At 33.8% G+C, this 20,019-nt stretch overlaps 1 protein-coding gene across 1 annotated transcript in view; it reads left to right on the top strand.

Annotated features, from left to right (window-relative positions):
• LOC149787699 (gamma-aminobutyric acid type B receptor subunit 2-like) overlaps positions 1-20,019 on the top strand; it is a 72,310-nt gene that overhangs the window by 20,469 nt on the left and 31,822 nt on the right. Inside the window, exons 4-9 of the mRNA XM_089975647.1 lie at positions 3,570-3,671; positions 6,119-6,184; positions 6,734-6,928; positions 11,453-11,671; positions 17,386-17,446; positions 18,043-18,126. Coding sequence (XP_089831773.1) covers positions 3,570-3,671; positions 6,119-6,184; positions 6,734-6,928; positions 11,453-11,671; positions 17,386-17,446; positions 18,043-18,126 — 727 coding nt within the window. The remainder of the gene's footprint in view (positions 1-3,569; positions 3,672-6,118; positions 6,185-6,733; positions 6,929-11,452; positions 11,672-17,385; positions 17,447-18,042; positions 18,127-20,019) is intronic.

Consider the following 20,019-nt stretch of genomic DNA (forward strand, 5'->3'; position numbering starts at 1 on the left):
TGTTGCCTATTGCTGTACTATATGTCGTTTGTTACTGTGAATGATGTAAAAGTGCATTGTCACGTGACATACATTATCTCCGATTGTTTTTATTCTGTTACACAGTTTCCTTTCGTGTTATCTATTTTATTTCAAATACAAAAAGCACGATGTCTATGACGCGTGACATAACAAACTTTATTGAAATTTGCCAAAGAGCCAAATTTTAAAAGGAATTGGTAAGATAGTGTCTATTGGATCTTTAGATCCTTTTATAGTTCCTCGCAACACTTATGCAATGCTCTGACATGGATTTGACAAATGGACTTACACTTGTTTGATCGACATGAAACCATTAACTCTTCATGGCATTAGTTCAAGGTTATTTTAACTTTACTGACTTTATCCTAAGGGCGTATCCTTTGAATAATGCAACCCGTATCGTTATGTAACATATATATACTTGGAAAGGGTATACGTTTTGTAAGTTTTTCTACCACTAAGATAAGTCTTGCCATTAAATTGTCAGGTATGAAACTATGTCAAATAGAAATAATCACATACACCTTACGGCATACTCTAACACACACACACACACACACACACACACGCACTCACATGAGATATTTAAAATACAGAAAATTGCAGTGCAATATCAGGCACAACTAGATACGTAAACGATGTTGCCGAGTGGAGAAATTGCCAAGCATGTTCTTTTACAAATGTATGCAGTGTACCTAAAAACACATTTTCCCCATCCAGTTGCTACCGCAACAATTTCGAGCTATATCTTTTAGTATCAACATCATTAAAGAAAATTGAGAATTCGCTGTTTACACAAACAATAGGAAAGAAATGTTTATAAATGGTACTAATATTCAACAGTACGTATGGGCTTATTTTAACATAGCATGCATAAATCGTGTACACATTTATGCTAAATGACATTTGAAACTCCGTGCCTAAGGGTATAGCATGTGAGTAAGTCACCATAACAAAATTGAAAAAGATTGTATGACCAATGTGAAATCTATATGAATATTATGAAAGATCGACATGAATGTTATATGATCAGTATTAAAGTTATATGACAAATCATTAAATAAATGAAATAAACTTATATGCATATACAAAACTTATGTGAAACATTCTATTAAGATATTTGTTTTACCAATTGCCGGTATTGTCCTTGTAGGAAAGTCACTTTACTAACTTTAACAAAACATAACTAAAACTGAAAGTTTACATATCATTTTGGTACAAAGTTTTCTACATTTAAGTGAACCCAGAACATGCTTCTCTTGTACATAATGATCTTTAATACTGTTCACCATATCTGACATTTTCGACCTCTTCAATGTCCTAAGCAGTTAGAGCCTCTGCTTCGAATGCGGGATGTCACAGGTTTGAACCCCGGCCGAGTCACGCCAAAGACTAATACAATTGGTACTAGCGGCTACCTCGCTTGGCTTTCAGCATTAAGAGATTAGTGTTAGGATTGGTCAGCCTGGTGTCAGGATAATGTGACTGGGTGGGAAATGATGCATGATGCCCCAGAGCTAGGCATCAATATCAACTGCCACACTGCAGAGGTCGTAGCGATATGACTGAAAAATTGTTAACGCTCCATTAACAATCCCAATCACACAAAGACAGACATACACACACTGACATTTTCGTTTTCTGGCTTATACATGTTCAATATTTGTCTAGAGTATTGTATATTGCGGCTTGCGATCTTCATCGTTTCATTGGATATATTTTTATTTTTTTAGTTCATATTTTAAAATGTTACTTTCGTTACTTGATTCCTCCAATTCATTTCTTAATTGGTTCTTTTTAAAGTTATATACTAGATTCTCTCTTCTAGTTAATAGGGTTTTATTTCAATTTTCCTGTCCATTTCATTCATCCATTAAACTTTAAATATCTCAAACACCTCATATGCATTTACATATACTAACACAAATAAGTGATCTCTGCTCACTAATAATTTAAAGCCAGTTTTGATATGAAGTTGGTCTCTCTTGATGAGGGGAACACTTATGATCTTTATTACCACAATTCAAACCCCAAGGTTTAAAGCATGTAGCTGACCTCTTTAGTGGACTTCTGCTATCTTTCCTCGCACTCCGAGAACTGGTGTTCTTGGTAGACATACAAATGTTCTTTGGATCACTCATGGTTTAAGCTTATGTTGACAATATAGGAAAGTTCAGCACTGCTTTTCGTAGTTCTAAAACCCTCAGCGAAATTATGACATAAATACAAAAACTAGTGCAATACAATTAGCAGAATTATACTAGTCATAAGGACTTCCCAAACAGTGCAAACGGAGAAGGTTACTTATACTAGGGTAATAAGACTCACTTTTAAAATGTCAACAATCATGCAACAGAAATATAAACCATATATGAATATGTACGGCCAAATGCGTTACGCAGACGACAGTCCGAAATGGAACCACTGAAGAAAAATTGCAAACTATGTAATTATCACCAAGATGTCCGTGTGGCCATTTTAATCTCTCTATAGCGATGCGATGAATTTTTGTTTAATAATTAGCAAAATCTGTCAGTAATTTTTATAACTATTTCGATGGGTACGTTTAGTACATTTTATCCGATTTATTGGTACAATTCAGTGATCACATAATCTGCAAACACTATGCCCTTCTCTGCTGTTCACATGACTGTTTTAGATTGATATCTTAGGCATTTTTGTTGTTCTTGTTGTAAGAATATACCCATAATACCCTGTATACCTATGGATTTTTTTGTGAAGACCATATGTGACAACGGATGTTTTAACCTATCAGCGTTTTCAATAGTAAATGATGTTGAAGACAGGTAAAAACTTGACATATGCAAAGCATACCAATCAGAATTTATAATTCAAACATGAATTACTCAAATACACGGCATAATATTATGACCAGTGTAATGGTTTCGTTTTCTGCAAGCATCAGGAAGTAGAAACGAATGAAAATTGGAACAAAAGTTTAGCCTTGACATAAATTTTTCGTAGTCTTATTGTAGTTTACTCAAACATGACAAGAACGTTCCCCAACAAAATTGTTTAAGCTAGAGATGGCAGATATATACATATAAAATACATGATTCTTATGTGGTTTACATATGTGCTGAACAGGCGTATGCCTATTTACAATATGTGAGAACTTTCAGTTAGTTTTAAATTTATCAATTACGCATGACCAATATATATATATATATATATATATATAACGAAAATGAAACTTGTAATTTTGCTAGTGTACGTATTGTTTAAGTTACCGTTCTTTACAACGCTTTTCGTTCTCTAGTGATAAAATAGCCTGTATAGCTTATTATGCTTCGATGATGACAACATGAACGTTACGCTGCTACGTGTAACGATTGTCTAAGGCAACAACGACAGCAATACATATTTATATCCCGTTTAGCTTTGGACAAACTATTGAATGCGCGTAATCTCTGATGAATATCTCAGGCTAACCTTTGAAATCACATACTTCATAAACGAGAATAAAACAGACATAACAAGAATAATCTTCATTCGATGTAATATAAGACCATTCATATTTTTTTCAGGCACATAACCACCTCGTATCACTACTGGAAATGGCTGATATAGCCGTGGTCAAGGTCACAGGTTTTGTGAATGACCCTGAACCAGCAGTTACAGAATTAAAGGTAATTACACGTGTATTAGAAAAGAAGCACCTCATGCAGATATATGTAATTAATATCCAACATGCTTCATGTTGATTGCTGACGACACAATTTGTATTACAAATTATTCTTTGCCTTCATTTCACAACAATACAGTTTTCAACTTAGCTTAGCAATGTTTAACTAGATGTGTTCGCATCCATCCGTAACTTTACCGTTAATAAAGCTGTTTATCCTGACGGAATTAGTCATCGGATGAGTAAGCGTGTCGCCAAAAATCTATTAATTAATTACGGTATAATATTTTCCATATTTCTATAAATGAGAGAAGTTCTCCCACTTGTTTGAAACTTGCAAAAAAATAAACGGCATTAGCCATTTTTAAAGTTAAATTTGATTTCTTTACTGTGTTACCTTGGTGAGACCGTGTTACAGATGTGAATTCATTCATGTTTGCATGCAATTTTCATAGAAAGTTCCATCCTGGTTTTCTTCCAGGTCATTGTACCGTTTTCCGTTTCTTGAACTTTTATCATAGTGTTTACCAGAAAGTGAAAAGAACGAACATATCTCATAAGGTATTTTGTCAGACTTTTCCAAAAGCTTTTTACAGTGTTTGGCTTCAAGGCTTGATTTTTAAATTACGTCTATACAGTCCATCTGGTAATCAATTTGATTGGTTTCACGATGACCTATTTTGTAGAAAATGTTCCACCGGGATCTGTCTTAGTTTATTAATATTATTAGTCTCTAATAGATATATATTTTAATAAATTATTTACGTTAGAGACTGTTTGCTGACACTTTGTCCCAACATATACGTGTCATAATATTGCAGCAACTAAACCGATAATGATGCATTATCTGGCTACATTGTTGCCATGGCCAACATTGTAGCTTATGAAACTTAATCCCTCTAAAACAGCTTAAGTTATGTTCTTTAGAAATAAAACAATATTTACGCCATGCCTGAATTCAGATACTGCCAAATCGGGCTCACTTTCGTTAGGTCATAGAAACATTTTAGCTTGTACCTTTCCATTAAAAATGTATGTGATTGGTTCTGAAAGGTAGTAGTATTAAATAGTATCTGCCGTATTAACAAGCTTAAAAATGTAAAAGCATTCCTTCAAGCAAGGGTACGTTTACGTTCACTTAGCGTGGGGTGATGGCTCATTATCAGAGTCAGAGTAAGGAAAATACAGAAACGTTTTAACTTGAAGCAGCACGGATTGCAACGTCACTGGAAAATATGCTTCTCGGCAACCTTTAGATATTGAAGCTAGACGTAAAAAGCATATCACTAGAAATAAAGGATTTAAACGATTGCACGTGTAAATAATAAACAAAATCTAGTTACATGAATATGTTTCAGAAATTGTATCGCATTTCAACGAAGCTACTTACATTTATAATGTCATACGTGTAGATATATACAATTCCTACGACTTTAATTTCAAATCTTTCCATCTGGATTAATAGTTGACTATTCTTGATGTGAGTGGCATGCATGCATATTATATGTTGTGATTAACGGAAGTGTGGCGATGAATGTCAATAAATACACATTCATAATTATTGACACTTGCTTTTCCATTCTTTCTGCAAAGCTACTGGTGTTAAGGCGCATGAAGTTAAGCTTTCCTCATATTCGTGTTCTCAGAAAGTGGCACTGAAACTGTGCAAGATTTGTTTTTGTCCCATTTGTTTAGCAGAAAACCAATTAATAAACAAACATATTTTGCAATAATAACAGAGTCACTGAAACAAAAACAATATCATGACATGTTAACAGTGATAAGCTATGCAAATATCCACCCCATTCTCTCTTAAATAATGCTGCATCGATTTATATGCGTCGTCATGTTCTGGATGTTTACAACTGTATATCAAAGGTAGAGGAAAATGTAAGAAGAGAGAAGGCATTGCAAATACATGTATATTACTTACCAAGTTAAACCATTTAAACTAAACATGAGGAAGAGAACGAATTAAAATGTGCATCTATTAATGTTCATAAATAAAACGAATGACATAAGACGATGTGATAATAAAGAAGACTAAGGAAAAAATTGATAAATTCATTTATTACCTCCTTAACAGGTATGTGCATATTTAAGTACTGGATACGTTTTCATCGTGACTGCCTATATGAGAAAAGAGATTCAACTATTACACGTTTTGGGGCTACCTAACTAATAACCAAACTTTCGGTATGATTAAACTAATGTACCCAAATGTTTTCGTGGAGCGACATTAATTTCAATGTTTTGGGTTAATTTAGTGCTCTATCTGGATGTAAAAAACACATTTTATTATAAACATTTTGGTCTATATAAATAAAACATACTTATATATTTTAAAACTGTTAATACATTTGATCTTAAGTGACACGTATTTTCAATTAGTCCAATAAAATTTATGTTTAAAATATATGCATTGTGATGGTGTGCATATTCTGTTTTCAGAATGAAGATGTCCGGATTATACTGGGAAATTTTGACTCCGACATGGCTCGGAAAGTCTTCTGTCACGTATGTCTAAATTAAGTGGTGTATAAATGTGCTTATTCCATAAATTGATCTTGGCAATACACAAATTGTTCCTTTTTCGTTTTGGTCATATCCAGTTATGTTTATTTTACAGTTGCTAAGGTAACACACATTTCTAGTTTTCTAAAAAAGATGAAAACAAAAGTTTCACAGTTCTGCATTTCCTTCCATTCTATAAAAAGATTTTCATAGGTACATGAAGGTTAGGGACAATCATCGTATTTTAAATTCATTCCACAGGAAACACCACATTTTAAATCACCATTTTACTATCGTTATCACTTTTATTTCTATAAATATTTTAAACAAAATAGTTTCTGACATTGCTGATAGTATGGGGCGATTTGGCGATTTTGTCAATAAAATAATTTATTTTTCTAATTGAATTGACTCATCATAGTGCTTATGCAAAAATAATTATTTGTGACCATATGCTTCCCCTACCCACTCACATACCCGAACTATATTTGTAGTTAGATACTTTTCCTTAACCAAAGTAAGAATAAAGAGAAAAAAGTATTTTGTACACAGGCCTACAGAATAGGAATGTACGGTACCAAATACCAATGGATCATACTCGGCGGTTACAATGTTGATTGGTGGATGAGATATGAAGAGGGCGTTGATCTTTGCACACCAACTGAACTAAATAAAACAATGAATGGATACATCTCGACTGATATTTTACCACTAAGCAGCAATGATGAAGTAACGGATTGTGGGCTGGTACGTATAGAAACTTAAATCACATATTTAACCGAAGTATATGTTTTGATCATTTTTCTCCATGGAATGTACGTCATAAGTTTTTGTCTAATTTCAGACTATTGCTGGTGATATGTATATTTAATTTAATTGTTGTTTGTTAATTATTATTTTAAAATTTCATTTCAAGCTATTGTAATGTAACATTGTATGCTGGACATGACCGTGTCCAAAACAATTCATTTCTGTTTGACCTGATTGACTTCATTTTTATTTTATTTTGTGTAAACAACTAATGCATAGCTAAATGAATCTCGCTGTGTACGTGCTTAATATAATTATCATTATTATCATAAGAAGTAAATATGTTAATTTGGATCTAAGTTTTGGAATTTCCTGAGTGTAATCTGAGTCATGGTTTTATTTTGTAAACATCAGGATCATTATAGAAAGTTATTTTCTATTAGGTAATGGGTTAATTTTAGAAATTGCTAATTGTGACCTGAGGTCGAGCAGAGAACTCTATGCCTTTATAATTGTGAGGACTTGGGCAGTCGTGCTTTATCATCTGGCACTTTCAAGTTATATTATGTTGTAACCAGCTGGGTCGAATTTTATTATCTTCAAATTATTGAATTCAAGTGATTATTTTCTCTGGAAATACTTATTTTGAGAGCATAAACTCGTAAACTCGTAACAGTGGATACCTCACACTCCAAAGTTATAATTTAATTATCAATAATTATGATGATGTCAGTGTTACAACCCCTATCTTAGTTTTGAAAAACAAACAAATATTCCTGTATTTACTGTATTGTAGTATTTTGAAATTATTGATATAATTCAGTTATTTATCTTGGTCGAGTTCAGGAATGACGTCCACTAAATATGTGTTATAATAGTATTGTTCACGAAACTTCAACACTAACATACGTGCTGAAAATGACACCATTAAACCACTGTTACAACAGTTCATATTTGTAGCCAAAGTAATACATGTCTTTTACAAGGCCAGATTTGTGAGCCCTAGAATCTGCTTTCTTTACAAAGTTAATTTGTGAAGTTGTGTAACACCTAGAATATGCTTTCTTCACAACGTTTATATGTGAAGTGTCGTTAAAGAGAATGATATGTTGAGGTTTGAAAAGAGCTCTGATCGCGTATGTTTTTTGGATGTAATCTGTTTCATGTCAAAGGCTTCTATACCGGAATCAATAATACTTTCTTAACCTCAGATTTAGTAATTCAGAAAGGTATTAAAATCTAGTTGGTGTCAGTCTTCTTTAATATTTTATCACAGATCAGGAATCAGTCAAAGCTATATATATATATATATATATATATATATATATATATATATATATATATATATATATATATATATATATATATATATATATATATATATATATTTATATTCCGCTATAAGTAAAGTGAAGTTTCTGTCGTTAGCAAGTAAGCAAAATTAAATCTGCAGAATGGCTTACTAACGATTTTAAATGGTCACATACCTTAGAATATAGACGAAATTAAAATCTGACAAATTATACAAAAGTGCAACTGTAACTGATACATCTTCAGTTGTGAAATGCTAACGGTAGAAACATACCCAGCATTAAGGGTGCTATCGTAAGTTTTCACAGTTACCTACTCCACCAGCTATTCCATCGAATATCATAATTAATACCAGATTATTTGCTATATCACCAAAACAAGAAATATAATGGGGTTTTAGATGATGCAATATGCGTCATTAATATACATAAAATGAAAATGCCTCCATCTGATTACATTTATTAACATTCGTTAGATAATTAATTATAGGTTTCTATTGCGTATCATATATATCCCATTTCGGTTTCTATTGCGTGTCATATATATCCCACTTCGGTTTCTATTGCGTATCATATATATCCCACTTCGGTCCCTTATATTGTATGCTCTTCTATGCCTTCATTTGTTTGCGTCTTACACTCAGGTAAAACGGCATCTGACCGATTTCCGTATTTGCAACGCATGAACCGTGTTGATCACCAAGCCTATGGGATTTAATCCCAGTGTTTAAATAGCTATTAAACAATTAATTAGATCCAAGGGAAATAATAATCGACGCCATACTATTAAACTATATATCGAGTAAAATATTATCAAGAAAAACTAATATTAATTGGCAATGCTAGGAATAAAGAAAAATAAACTCTGTAAAGAGTACTCTATTTTAATAGGATATCTGAATGATAGTTCTGGTTCATGATTGATAATTAACAGCCATGTGCATTCGAATCCGCATCTAAAACATAGGATCGGAGAGGGCTGGTGCTTTCCAGGGTTTCTAGAACCCACACTTCCCCGGATGAAAAAAGCGTACATACACAAACGTAAAGTTTACTTGTCATTTGACATTTGAACTAATTTTATTCTTGCTCATGTTCATTAGGTATTTTGCATACTATGAGTCAGGGTCCCTTTGAAATTTTATAACTACTCCTCCAGCACTTGGCCTGATCCGATCCTGTCACTGTTGATTCAGGAAGTTAGGTCTTTGTCTGACTCAGTGAAAAATAAATTACTTTGATCTAATAGCATGCCATGAAACGAAATTATGGTGAGAAGGTCGTAGATGAGATATCAAAAACATTGAAGGCTAATTTAGTTTTCTTACAACATAGAGTGCTTGTAAGAGGCGTTTCCTATCTATCTATCTATCTATCTATCTATCTATCTATATATATATATATATATATATATATATATATATATATATATATAGAGAGAGAGAGAGAGAGAGAGAGAGAGAGAGAGAGAGAGAGAGAGAGCGTGAGTTATATTTTACAGGTTTTCATTTTTTGTATTTCTTTCCGAAGTGATTCTAATAGTATTTATTATTGTTTGTTTTAGTTCATTGTATTTTACTTGTCTGGACATTGTTTTCATTCTCCTCATTGCGCATACGCAAGCGCTAATTTATTCAAATATGTGCACACTACAGCAAATAACATCGCAAGCAGAATGGACAAATATAAGTTAATTAATATGTATGATAATATATTTGATTCAGGAAGTTTTACTAAGTTTGTTAAAGTGTGTACCAAACATACACACATAATAATAGAGAATTGTAGCACACGTTCATAGTGTTTACCAGAAAGTGAAAATAACGAACATAGCTCGTCCTGTAAAGAACCCTTTAAAGACTAAAACTTAATTGAATGCAAGTTTAGGACAAGGTGTACACTAATATGTTTTATGTTGACTGATTAAAAACAATTTTAAATTTAAATACGAACTATAACAATTCGAATTGCTATAAATAGTTATCGACATAGCCTAAATGTCCAGGTATAGGAATATACTTTTCCTTTTCCAAATATGGAGTCAGTCACAGGAGAATTTCGCTCTGTATGAATTTAACGGTATGGGTGACTTAAATGGATCTCGATTTTACTCGCGTAATACGAGTTAACATTTGTACAGCCAGTGTATCGACATAAGTGTAGTTACACATCTGATAATCTCTTTTTAGGGTACAGTAATACCGGGAAAAATAAAAATCCCAGGTTGAACCTGGTAGAAAGTCATTTATAGCTTTACGTAATTTCAATTGCATTTAATGGCAGGAGGAAATCAGTCATAGAAAAGGTACAATGGTAATACTAGAGTAAAAACTAATACTCTACGTTGTCATAGAAATTGAATTACTGTACTGCTATATTTTATCTTTGGGACACGCTTGTTGAAAGACATGGTAATTTTGGTTGTACAGCAACTGCATTCTGTTGTGACTAAAACAAAATACGATTTGAGATTTGACCATCCAGATATATTTACCATGTTCTCACTTCGATTTACAATATAGTCAGTGTAAGTTTTTTTATTATTTACCCTAGACTAAAAGTAAACAGTGATATCGGTATCCATGTTAATTTATGCACATAGATCCGATGAGGAAAAATGGAACTTCTAGTTACTTCAGCTCTGCATCGAGAGTGATATCGTTGTCTATATCTCAGTGAATTGTCACGTGAGCGTGTCGAAACAGATACAATTGCTAAATTTATTTTGTTCACATGACTGATCTGTTATGGGAACTGTCGTGTACAACATGTAAACAAATATCTAATCTTCAAACAATTCTTACAATATATTAATAATAAGCAGAAATCCAAAACAGTTTATTGCAAACTAGATGGTACAGATTATGTTTGTTTACGCTAAATGGATCTTATAACCTTCACTATTATATCAAGAATGTACTATTCCTTGACCTGTAAACCAATATTGCGGATTACATGTAAATAGCGCGTCTTGTTGCTCTATATTATGATACAAATGGTTCTCTAAACAATGGATAATGGAATGTCATTTAGAGACGCTAAGGTGAACATTTACTGAGCTACCTCTACATACATCATTCGCTACGCTGAGCTAAACGAAATATAATCTACTTTCAGTCATCCGTTGAATATTAGTTTTTAATAATCAGACATGTACTTCGGCATCATATTTATTTATGTTTCCTGTTGATTTGATTTGTTCTGTTTGCAGACGTCCGCTCAGTATCTGGCAAATTATACAGCCAGAAGTGGTGGCATTTATAGCAAGTATCAAGGATACGCCTTTGATGGGATATGGGTCATTGCGCATGCTGTAGATACCATCTTGAAGCGTATGAAGGTTAGGCGCCGTAAGGACGTCAACAGTTCTATTTTTAGAGGGGACAACATGTTGTCGGCACTAAATATTACGAATTTCATTGGGGTCACTGTGAGTACATTTGTGTAATGTTTGGGTTTTGTAATGATAGATGAAAAGACCTGTTTCTACAAACATATGTTTATTCCATAGCATACAAATTATAACTGACATGCTTTTCAGACCTACAACTAGTACTCTATCTGTCAGCCTTATCTCCAATCTCTAACATGCTGATTCAGCTGTGGGGAAAGTCTATATTACCATATATCACTGCTTCTAGAACACTACATCCCTCCTTTTCTTTTAGATTTCAAAATTTGTTTTTAAATTGAAAATTAGTTCAGTATATTTCGAACTAGTCATAATGATAATAATAATACATTTATTAAAACAGATATTCACATAATACAAATTCATAGGTGTAATAAACATTTGTGTCTTGATTTTTTTCCTTGTTGATAATGTACAAAATTGTATACTTAGAACTGTGTAGGTTTACAGTTCTCACGGCTTCGTTCTTATAAATATTCTAGGTTTTAATTGATGGTAGAGTTCAAATTTACTACGTTAAACTAAATTGCCATTTGATGAGACACGCATGTTATTGTTAACTATCTAGATCTACATAACATATTACAGTTATAGCACACTACACTATTTTATAAGCAAAACATCATACAGCACAACGTATGTAGTAAAGCTTCGAATTTTTATTATTATTTTGCACACACACATAATCCTTTATGTAGTCTGGTGGTTTTCTGATTCGGGATGATCTTCTTAATGCCAGGTCGGATTTTTGGATATGTGTCACCTATATCTCCATCTTTCTATAGATTTACTGTATCATATGTCTGGTCATCAGATGGTGGAATATGGGGTGAATTCTTTACGGTCCTGATGAATGACGAATTTCTAGTTATCTGATGGTCTTCTCTCTCGTTGTAATCATTGATCCCTTTCTGTCGACAACTTCTTATGCTTTGGGGTCGAATGAAGTTAAATAACTTGTCTCGCTTTTCTTGCTTTACTAGAACACTGTGTCCAAATTTGAAATTTGACTTCTTAGCTTTCCTAGTTTGATCTGCACAGCTCTTCATTTTTTTCCTTTTTCTCAGTATCGGTATTCATAGTTTTGTTATCATCTGATTTCATTTGTATACTTGGGAGTTTAGTTCTCATTTTTCGTCCAAAAAGAAATTCGGCTGGAGTATTGTTGGTTGTTGCATGAGGTGTGGCTATGTAAGTGCGTAAAAAGTTGTACCTTTCCTGTTTCCAGCTGTTACGGTCTGCATAAGCTGCGTTGATTGTTTTTCCAATTGTGCACATAAAGCTTTCTGCTTTGCCATTGGCTTAAGGCCATAAAGGTGTGATTTTCCTATGCTTGAATCCCATGTATTCTGCTAATTTGGTAAACTCATGTCCATTGAATACCTGCCATTACCCGTTTTTACCATTTCTGGGATTCCGAACATCTAAAATATTTGGCCAAGTTGACGTTTGACTGTTTTTGGAGATGTTGAGTTAATAATTTTAACTAATGGATACATTGAGTAGTCATCAACAAGTACCATTAAGAAGATTCCTAACGAAAGAGGGCTGCTGAAGTCCATGCTAATTTGACTCTAAGGGTTGTCTGGTAGAATTGACATTTTATCAGCTCTGTCGGTTGCTTTGGCGTTGATGCAAAGCATGGTATACAACTTTGACAGAAATCCTCTGCTTGTTTGTCAATACCAAGAAACCATACTTTCTAACAAAGAAGTTGTTTTGTCTTGACTATGACCTGATGGTTTTCATGTGCTAGTTATATTACTCTGTTTTGTAGCCCTTTTGGCATTATTAGTTTCCTGTCACACAGTAGGGCAAAGTCATTTTTAACTGGAACGATCGCGAATTCATGTATGAGTCTTGAAAATGTTTCCAAGGTTTTGTTTTGTTTGTAAGAATGTTTCCAATTTTCAGATTCTATTGATTTGATAATATGTTGAAGGTCCTGTTCCACTAAAGTAGCCGTCCGAATTTTTTCAACGATCATGGCTTTGGGGACTGCATTGACGAATATGAATTGAATATAAGCTTCTGCAACTTCAGACTATTTACAGCATTCAGTCGTGAAAGATAATCTGCTGTATTTGTTTTACCTGGCTTGTATAATACTTTGAAACTGTATGCTTTTAGTCTCAATCTCTATCTCTCGATTATTGCAGGGAGTCATGATTTTGGATTGTTGGAAATTATTTCCAGGGGCTTGTGGTCACTAATTAGCTTAAACGTATGATGGAACAAGTACAGATGGAAGTGTTCATAACTCCACACTATTGCTAGTGCTTCCATTTCCCTTTGTGAATATCGTTTTTCCACATCTGAAAGTGCTTTACTGGCGTAGGCAATAACCATACTATTCTGATAAAATAGCGCGCATAGACCGACAATATGTTACATCTACAATTAACTGTAATTCCTTATTAGGATCGGAATACTCTAATATTGTGCTACTAGCTAGGTCTTGTTTGAATTTTTCAAACGCCTTTTCGTATTTTCCAGTCCATTCCCATGGTTTATTTTGCTTGGTTAAGGCTCGAAGAGGCTCATTGATTGTTGCATAATTTGGGATAAATCGTCCCACATAGTTTGTCATGCCTAGGAAACTGCGTACTTCTGATATGTTTGATAGAATACTTACACTTTTGATTGCCTCCACTTTCTTCGGATCTGGAGAAATTCAATTTTTGCTGACAATGTATCCACAGTACTCCATTTTGTTTTTGTTGCACTCACATTTGTGTTCATTTAGTGTCAAACCCTCCTGCTTTATGCGAGTGAATGTAGACTATAGATGTTTGTCAAGTTCTTCCTGAGTGCGACCAAATACTAGACTGACATAGCTTATATACATTGTGCCTTTTAATCCTTTAAGTGTTGTACACAGTGTGTTTTGAAATATTTCCGATGCAGATGATATTCCAAAAATGAGACGTTTATATCTTCGTAGTCCAATATGAGTTGAAAATGTTGTAATATATCTTGATTTTTCGTCCCATTCCAGTTGATGGTAACCCGAATTTAGGTCAGGCTTGGAGAATATGGCTGCATCGTTGAAATCTGCTGTACGGTGGTCAATTGTTGGTGTGATGTGTCTCTCGCGAAGTACATCTTCATTGGGCAAATGCATATAAACGCAGATCTTAAATTCGTCGGGGTTTTGGGGGTTGGGATCAACCACAATTGGAGATACCCACATAGCTGGTCCGTCTACCGTTACGATAATGTCTGTTTCTTCAAGTCTTGCCAACTATTTTTCAACTTTCTTCCGAATATGAAATGGAATCAGTCTATGGGATTGAGTTACAGGGATTACAATATCATCAGTGTGAAGGTGTATCTGTACGTCTTTTAGTTTTCCAATTCCTTTGACGATATCTGGGTACTTTTTACACAATTCATCAGACTCGGTCTTCACTGTAGCACTAATTCTTGGAATTATTTGCAACTGTATGTTTGTTTCATAATTCAGTAGGTTTCCAAAATTTCCTTTGGTTACAAAGAATGGAGCTAAAGTAATCCTATATTTTGTCTCATTCTTGGCTTGAAATTTGCCAACTATATGTAATTTCGTTTCTGATCCATAGGTAAATACATTTGTATCTGTTTTCTGCAGTTTAGGCTTATGTTTCAGGTTTGCAAATGAATATCGTCCATGACATTATTGACTAATCCAGTGTCAATCAGTACCTCTAATTTTGTTCCATCTACTTCTACCATTGTTTGAGGTTGTTTTGGTCTTAAAGTATTGACTCTCGAGCTCGCAGGCCAAATGCTATTCTGTATCTGAGCTCTCAGATGTACTACCTCTATCTTGCTTGCTTTCTACTTGATTAAATTTCCTTTCAACCTTGAGTCTTGATCTACAGGCCGTAGCAAAATGGTTTTTCTCCTTGCAGAAATTGCATTGTTTCACTTTTGCAGGACACTACCCATCTTTGTGTGGATATTCGCCACCACAATTTCTGCATGTTTGGTTTTTGCATTGTTGTTTGTTGGCGCCTTTAGCTTTTTATGAAATACGTATTGTTTCTACGATGACTCGGTGTCCTTCGTTTGGTGTCCCATTGACATTCTCTCTTTCGGATTTTTTTATTTCTGCTGCTTATCTGTTAGAGAGTTCCATGGCACGGGCAAGTGTAAGAAGATGTGTTAGGTCCATCTCTTCACAAAGTGCATTACGTATAATACGTGATGACAAACATCCATGAATTATTTGTGATTTTATTTCTTTGTCGACATCATTGAACACCATTTTTAATGTTTTTTCTTGGCGAAATTTGTAGATTTCAAATTCGTGGTTCTACTTTATTACGAAATAGTTGGTCAACGTTTCGAAGGCGGTTGGATATTCTTCTCCTGTCTCTTGGAGGGTTTCAAAAATTTCGTTTACTTCCTTTTCAACATAGAGTAAAAGTATTGTACGTCGACTTTTTGTGTCTGTGAAATCCATTCCAGCCAGAAGGTTATCAAGTCGTTTCATCCACTTCTTCCATCGAACATCAGGTGCGTTTTCATGGATTGAGAATGGTGGGAAAATGGGCAAACTTTCTGACAGTATCAGAGATATAGACTTTCACTACAAGTTTTCAACGCGGTAGCAGGTCTGTGATACTCTCTGAGTAGAATCACACAACTGTCCTTATTCTTCCCTTGTTATCCACAGCTTGTTCAGCTACATGCCATCTTCGTCGCCATTGTAATGTTTTGGCTTTGTAATGACAGAGGAAACGACCTGTTTCTACAAACATATATTTATTCCATAGCATGCAAATTATAACTGACTTGTATCTCAGACCTACATCTAGCACCTTATCTGTCAGCCTTATCTCAGATCTCTATCATGCTGATTCAGCAGTGGGAAAGTCTATGTTACCTTATAGCACTGGTTCTAGAACAATACAGTTTGTATCAATGTTTATCTATTTTTCACTATCAAAATTCTCCCACGTTCTCTTTCCTTCCGTCTATCCGACTATATAGAAATGTTGCCTTACACCTCTCTCCGTGGAGCTGAAATTATATATACCTGCCAACCTACTACTCTGTCCATTTCGATCTATCTAGCGGACTGTGTCTCTATGTTTACCTGTCTTTGTACTTCTGTCTATCTATCTATCTATCTATCATCTATCTCTCTCTCTCTATACATACATACATACATACATACATACATACATACATACATACATACATGCAAACATGAGAATTCAGATTCACCTGTACTTGTTGCCTACATACACTTTGCGTAACACCACACTGAAGAATGATTCGCCATGTAATTTCTTTCATGCACACGGTTTCGTGTTGGAATGTCTTTTTCCCCAGTTGGGTGTTATCTTCCCAGACATAAGTAATTTAGTTTGTATTGAAACAAGGAAATTAAAACGTTTAATTATAATGTGTAAATTGATGTAGATAATACGTACTCCGAAATTTGTTAATTAAACTGACTTGCTGATTCAGTTCATAATGTTGTTTTTCAGCTGTCTGTGAAGTCTCAAAGAACACTATGTTCTACAGCAATATCCAGAATGAGTTAACCGTGAAATTCCCTTTCACTTGAGTTTGTCAACCCTTACATGGATAGCTTTGACGTCAAATTTTGTCATGGGGAAAAATAATATTTGGTTTTCCAAAATGATATTAAATAGTGGCATCAGTATAATATTTGCTAAAACTAATACATTTAGGCTTGTAAATATTTGATATGATCATTTAACGTTTGCTTGTTTCAGGGAAGAGTCAAGTTTGAAAGTGGCGACCGAGTCGGATCGATCTTATTTGAACAGTTTCAAGGTATCGAATTGACTGACTTTCTCTAAGTACCAGATTTACTGACTTATTCCCTAGCTACCGGACTGACCGACGTTTTCCCGTGAGTACCGGACTGACTGACTGTTTTACTAGGTACCGGATTGACTGAGTTTTGCCTTAGGTACCGGAATGAAGGACTTTTTCCCCTGAGTACCGGATTGACTGACTTTTTCCCTAGGTACTGTATTGACGGACATTTTCCCTAGGTACTGGGCTGACGTAATTTCTGCCTTCATACATGTTGATTGATTTATTATCCCTACATACCTATTGACTCTTATTATGTGATATTTTAAACATGCATGGACATTATACGTTTTGGTGGCAAACGATGCCTTTAGATGTGTGCATTATCTAGATTGATTGAAAAGAACCATACGGAAACACCGACTTAAGTATAAAACATTTAATTATAAATCATTGGTTCGATTCACACATCTGATATTTTCTAATTTATGGATACATCATTAGAGTTAAAAATGACTGACCTTCTCACATACACAAACATGAATAGAAGTAGTTTGAAACAAACTTTGTATGCACACGTTTTCATAACGGATATTTTTTTATTTTAATAGATGGTGAAATGAGAAAAATTGGAGAATATCACACGCTGAGTGATTTCTTAGATCTAACATGTGGAGCTGAAATTCGTTGGATAGGTATGGTGTGTTATTGAATTGTTTGGGAAACATTTTCAATTAGACTATATATGTATATATATATATATATATATATATATATATATATATATATATATATATATATATATATATATATATATATATATATATATATATATATATATATATGATGTTACAAGTCAATGCTCTTAAAATAAAAAACATAATATAATTAAGACAACAAGCTTTCTAAAATTTAACAAATAATTTATTTCCCTAGAATAAAAAGTGAAAAATGAGAAGAAAACAATATTACAGTATTGCGAATTAAATCCAAACTGTAACTCAAGAATTAAAACACAAGTCCTATCAATGAAAAGTTCTAAGTGAATCACAGTTCAAATTCCGATGAAAATCCAAGATGGAAGGCAATGACGTCTGCAATACCCTACGAAGTGCAGATGTGTCAACAGTATGTTGTTGAATTTTTGAATTCTGTATAAATTCTAGCGAATGTCTTTTTCCAAGAATTATACCAGAGCTCTTTTCTATTTCCAGGGAAAACAGTCACTTGAATTAAATAATTTGAATAAAAGTAAAAGTCAGCCCAAACTGGTCGGAACATAATACAACTTAACGTCAAATGTTTTAAGCCCGACTGATAAAACTCTTATCAAAACATCAGTTATACGCCTAAGACGCAAACAATATCCCGGATAGGGGTCAACGGTTCATCCTTCTGGAAAAACGAAGTCTATTTACCAATTGACACGTGCTTTATATCGCGTAGTCCAGGTATGACATTGACGCGACTTAATGATTCTTACTCTGAGAAAAATAAAAAATAAGAAAAGTTGTTTACTAACACTGTCACTGATTTTGAAGGTCAGCTACTAGTCACAATGTTTCAATTCTGGACGATGTAAAATTCATTAAACAATTTTACATTAAATTAGTATGTAATGGAATAAAAAAAATTGAAATCTAACAAACAAACAAACAATTAAACTAAATACACATAACACTTCCCCCATAAAAAGAAACATTTATTAAAAAAAAGCTTTGTTTTTAACATATGTCAATTATACATAAAGAAATTTTATGAATTATACAATATATACATGAAATAGTATATTTCTACACACGTGAAAGTGCATCTGCTATTAGGTTGTCTTTTCGTTTTTATGTGCCTGATATCAATATTATATTCCTGTAACAACAAAATTTCACCTTTACAATCTCTGGTTGTTTTTCCTCTTGCCGATGAAAGTAAGGGAGTTGTGGTCACTAAACACAATAATCGGAGAAGAAGCTGAACTACTGCAAACGTCAAAGTGTTGTAATGCTAATATCAACCACAAACATTCCTACTAGATTGTAGAATAATTTCTTTGGTACGTATTTAATTTGTTTTAGAAACAGGGCACACTGGATGATCAACATCGTTTTTATCCTTTTGAATCAATACTGCTCCGACCCCAACATCACTTGCATCAACAGACAATTTAAATGATTGAAATTTGAAGCTGTAAGAACTGGTGCACTCTAATGTATGGCTTATAACTAATAAAAAGCCTCCGAACATTGCTCAGTCTAATGAAACGTTGGTTTCTCGCTCAATAAATTTGTGAGTGGTTCAGCAATTTTGGAAAAATGGGAACAAAATTTCCAATTTCCAATGATATCGAGTCATACCCAGAACTTGCATTGGTTGTTTTTTACTGATAGGCACAGGAATTTGGAGATAGCCTTGACCTTAGCGTCTATAGGTTTATCCTGTCCACGTCCCAAGATATGTCCTAGAAATGTTACACAAGCACGATAAAAATTCACTTTTGGATAAACTGATGCTCAAGCTTGCATCACTGAGTCTGTCAAATAATTACAGAATTGACGCTAAATGTCCTTTCCAGGTTCCGTTGTAGATGATGC

This window comes from Sinohyriopsis cumingii, chromosome 11, assembly GCF_028554795.1.
Source record: "Sinohyriopsis cumingii isolate HCF-2022 chromosome 11, ASM2855479v2, whole genome shotgun sequence".
Lineage (NCBI taxonomy): Eukaryota > Metazoa > Mollusca > Bivalvia > Unionida > Unionidae > Sinohyriopsis > Sinohyriopsis cumingii.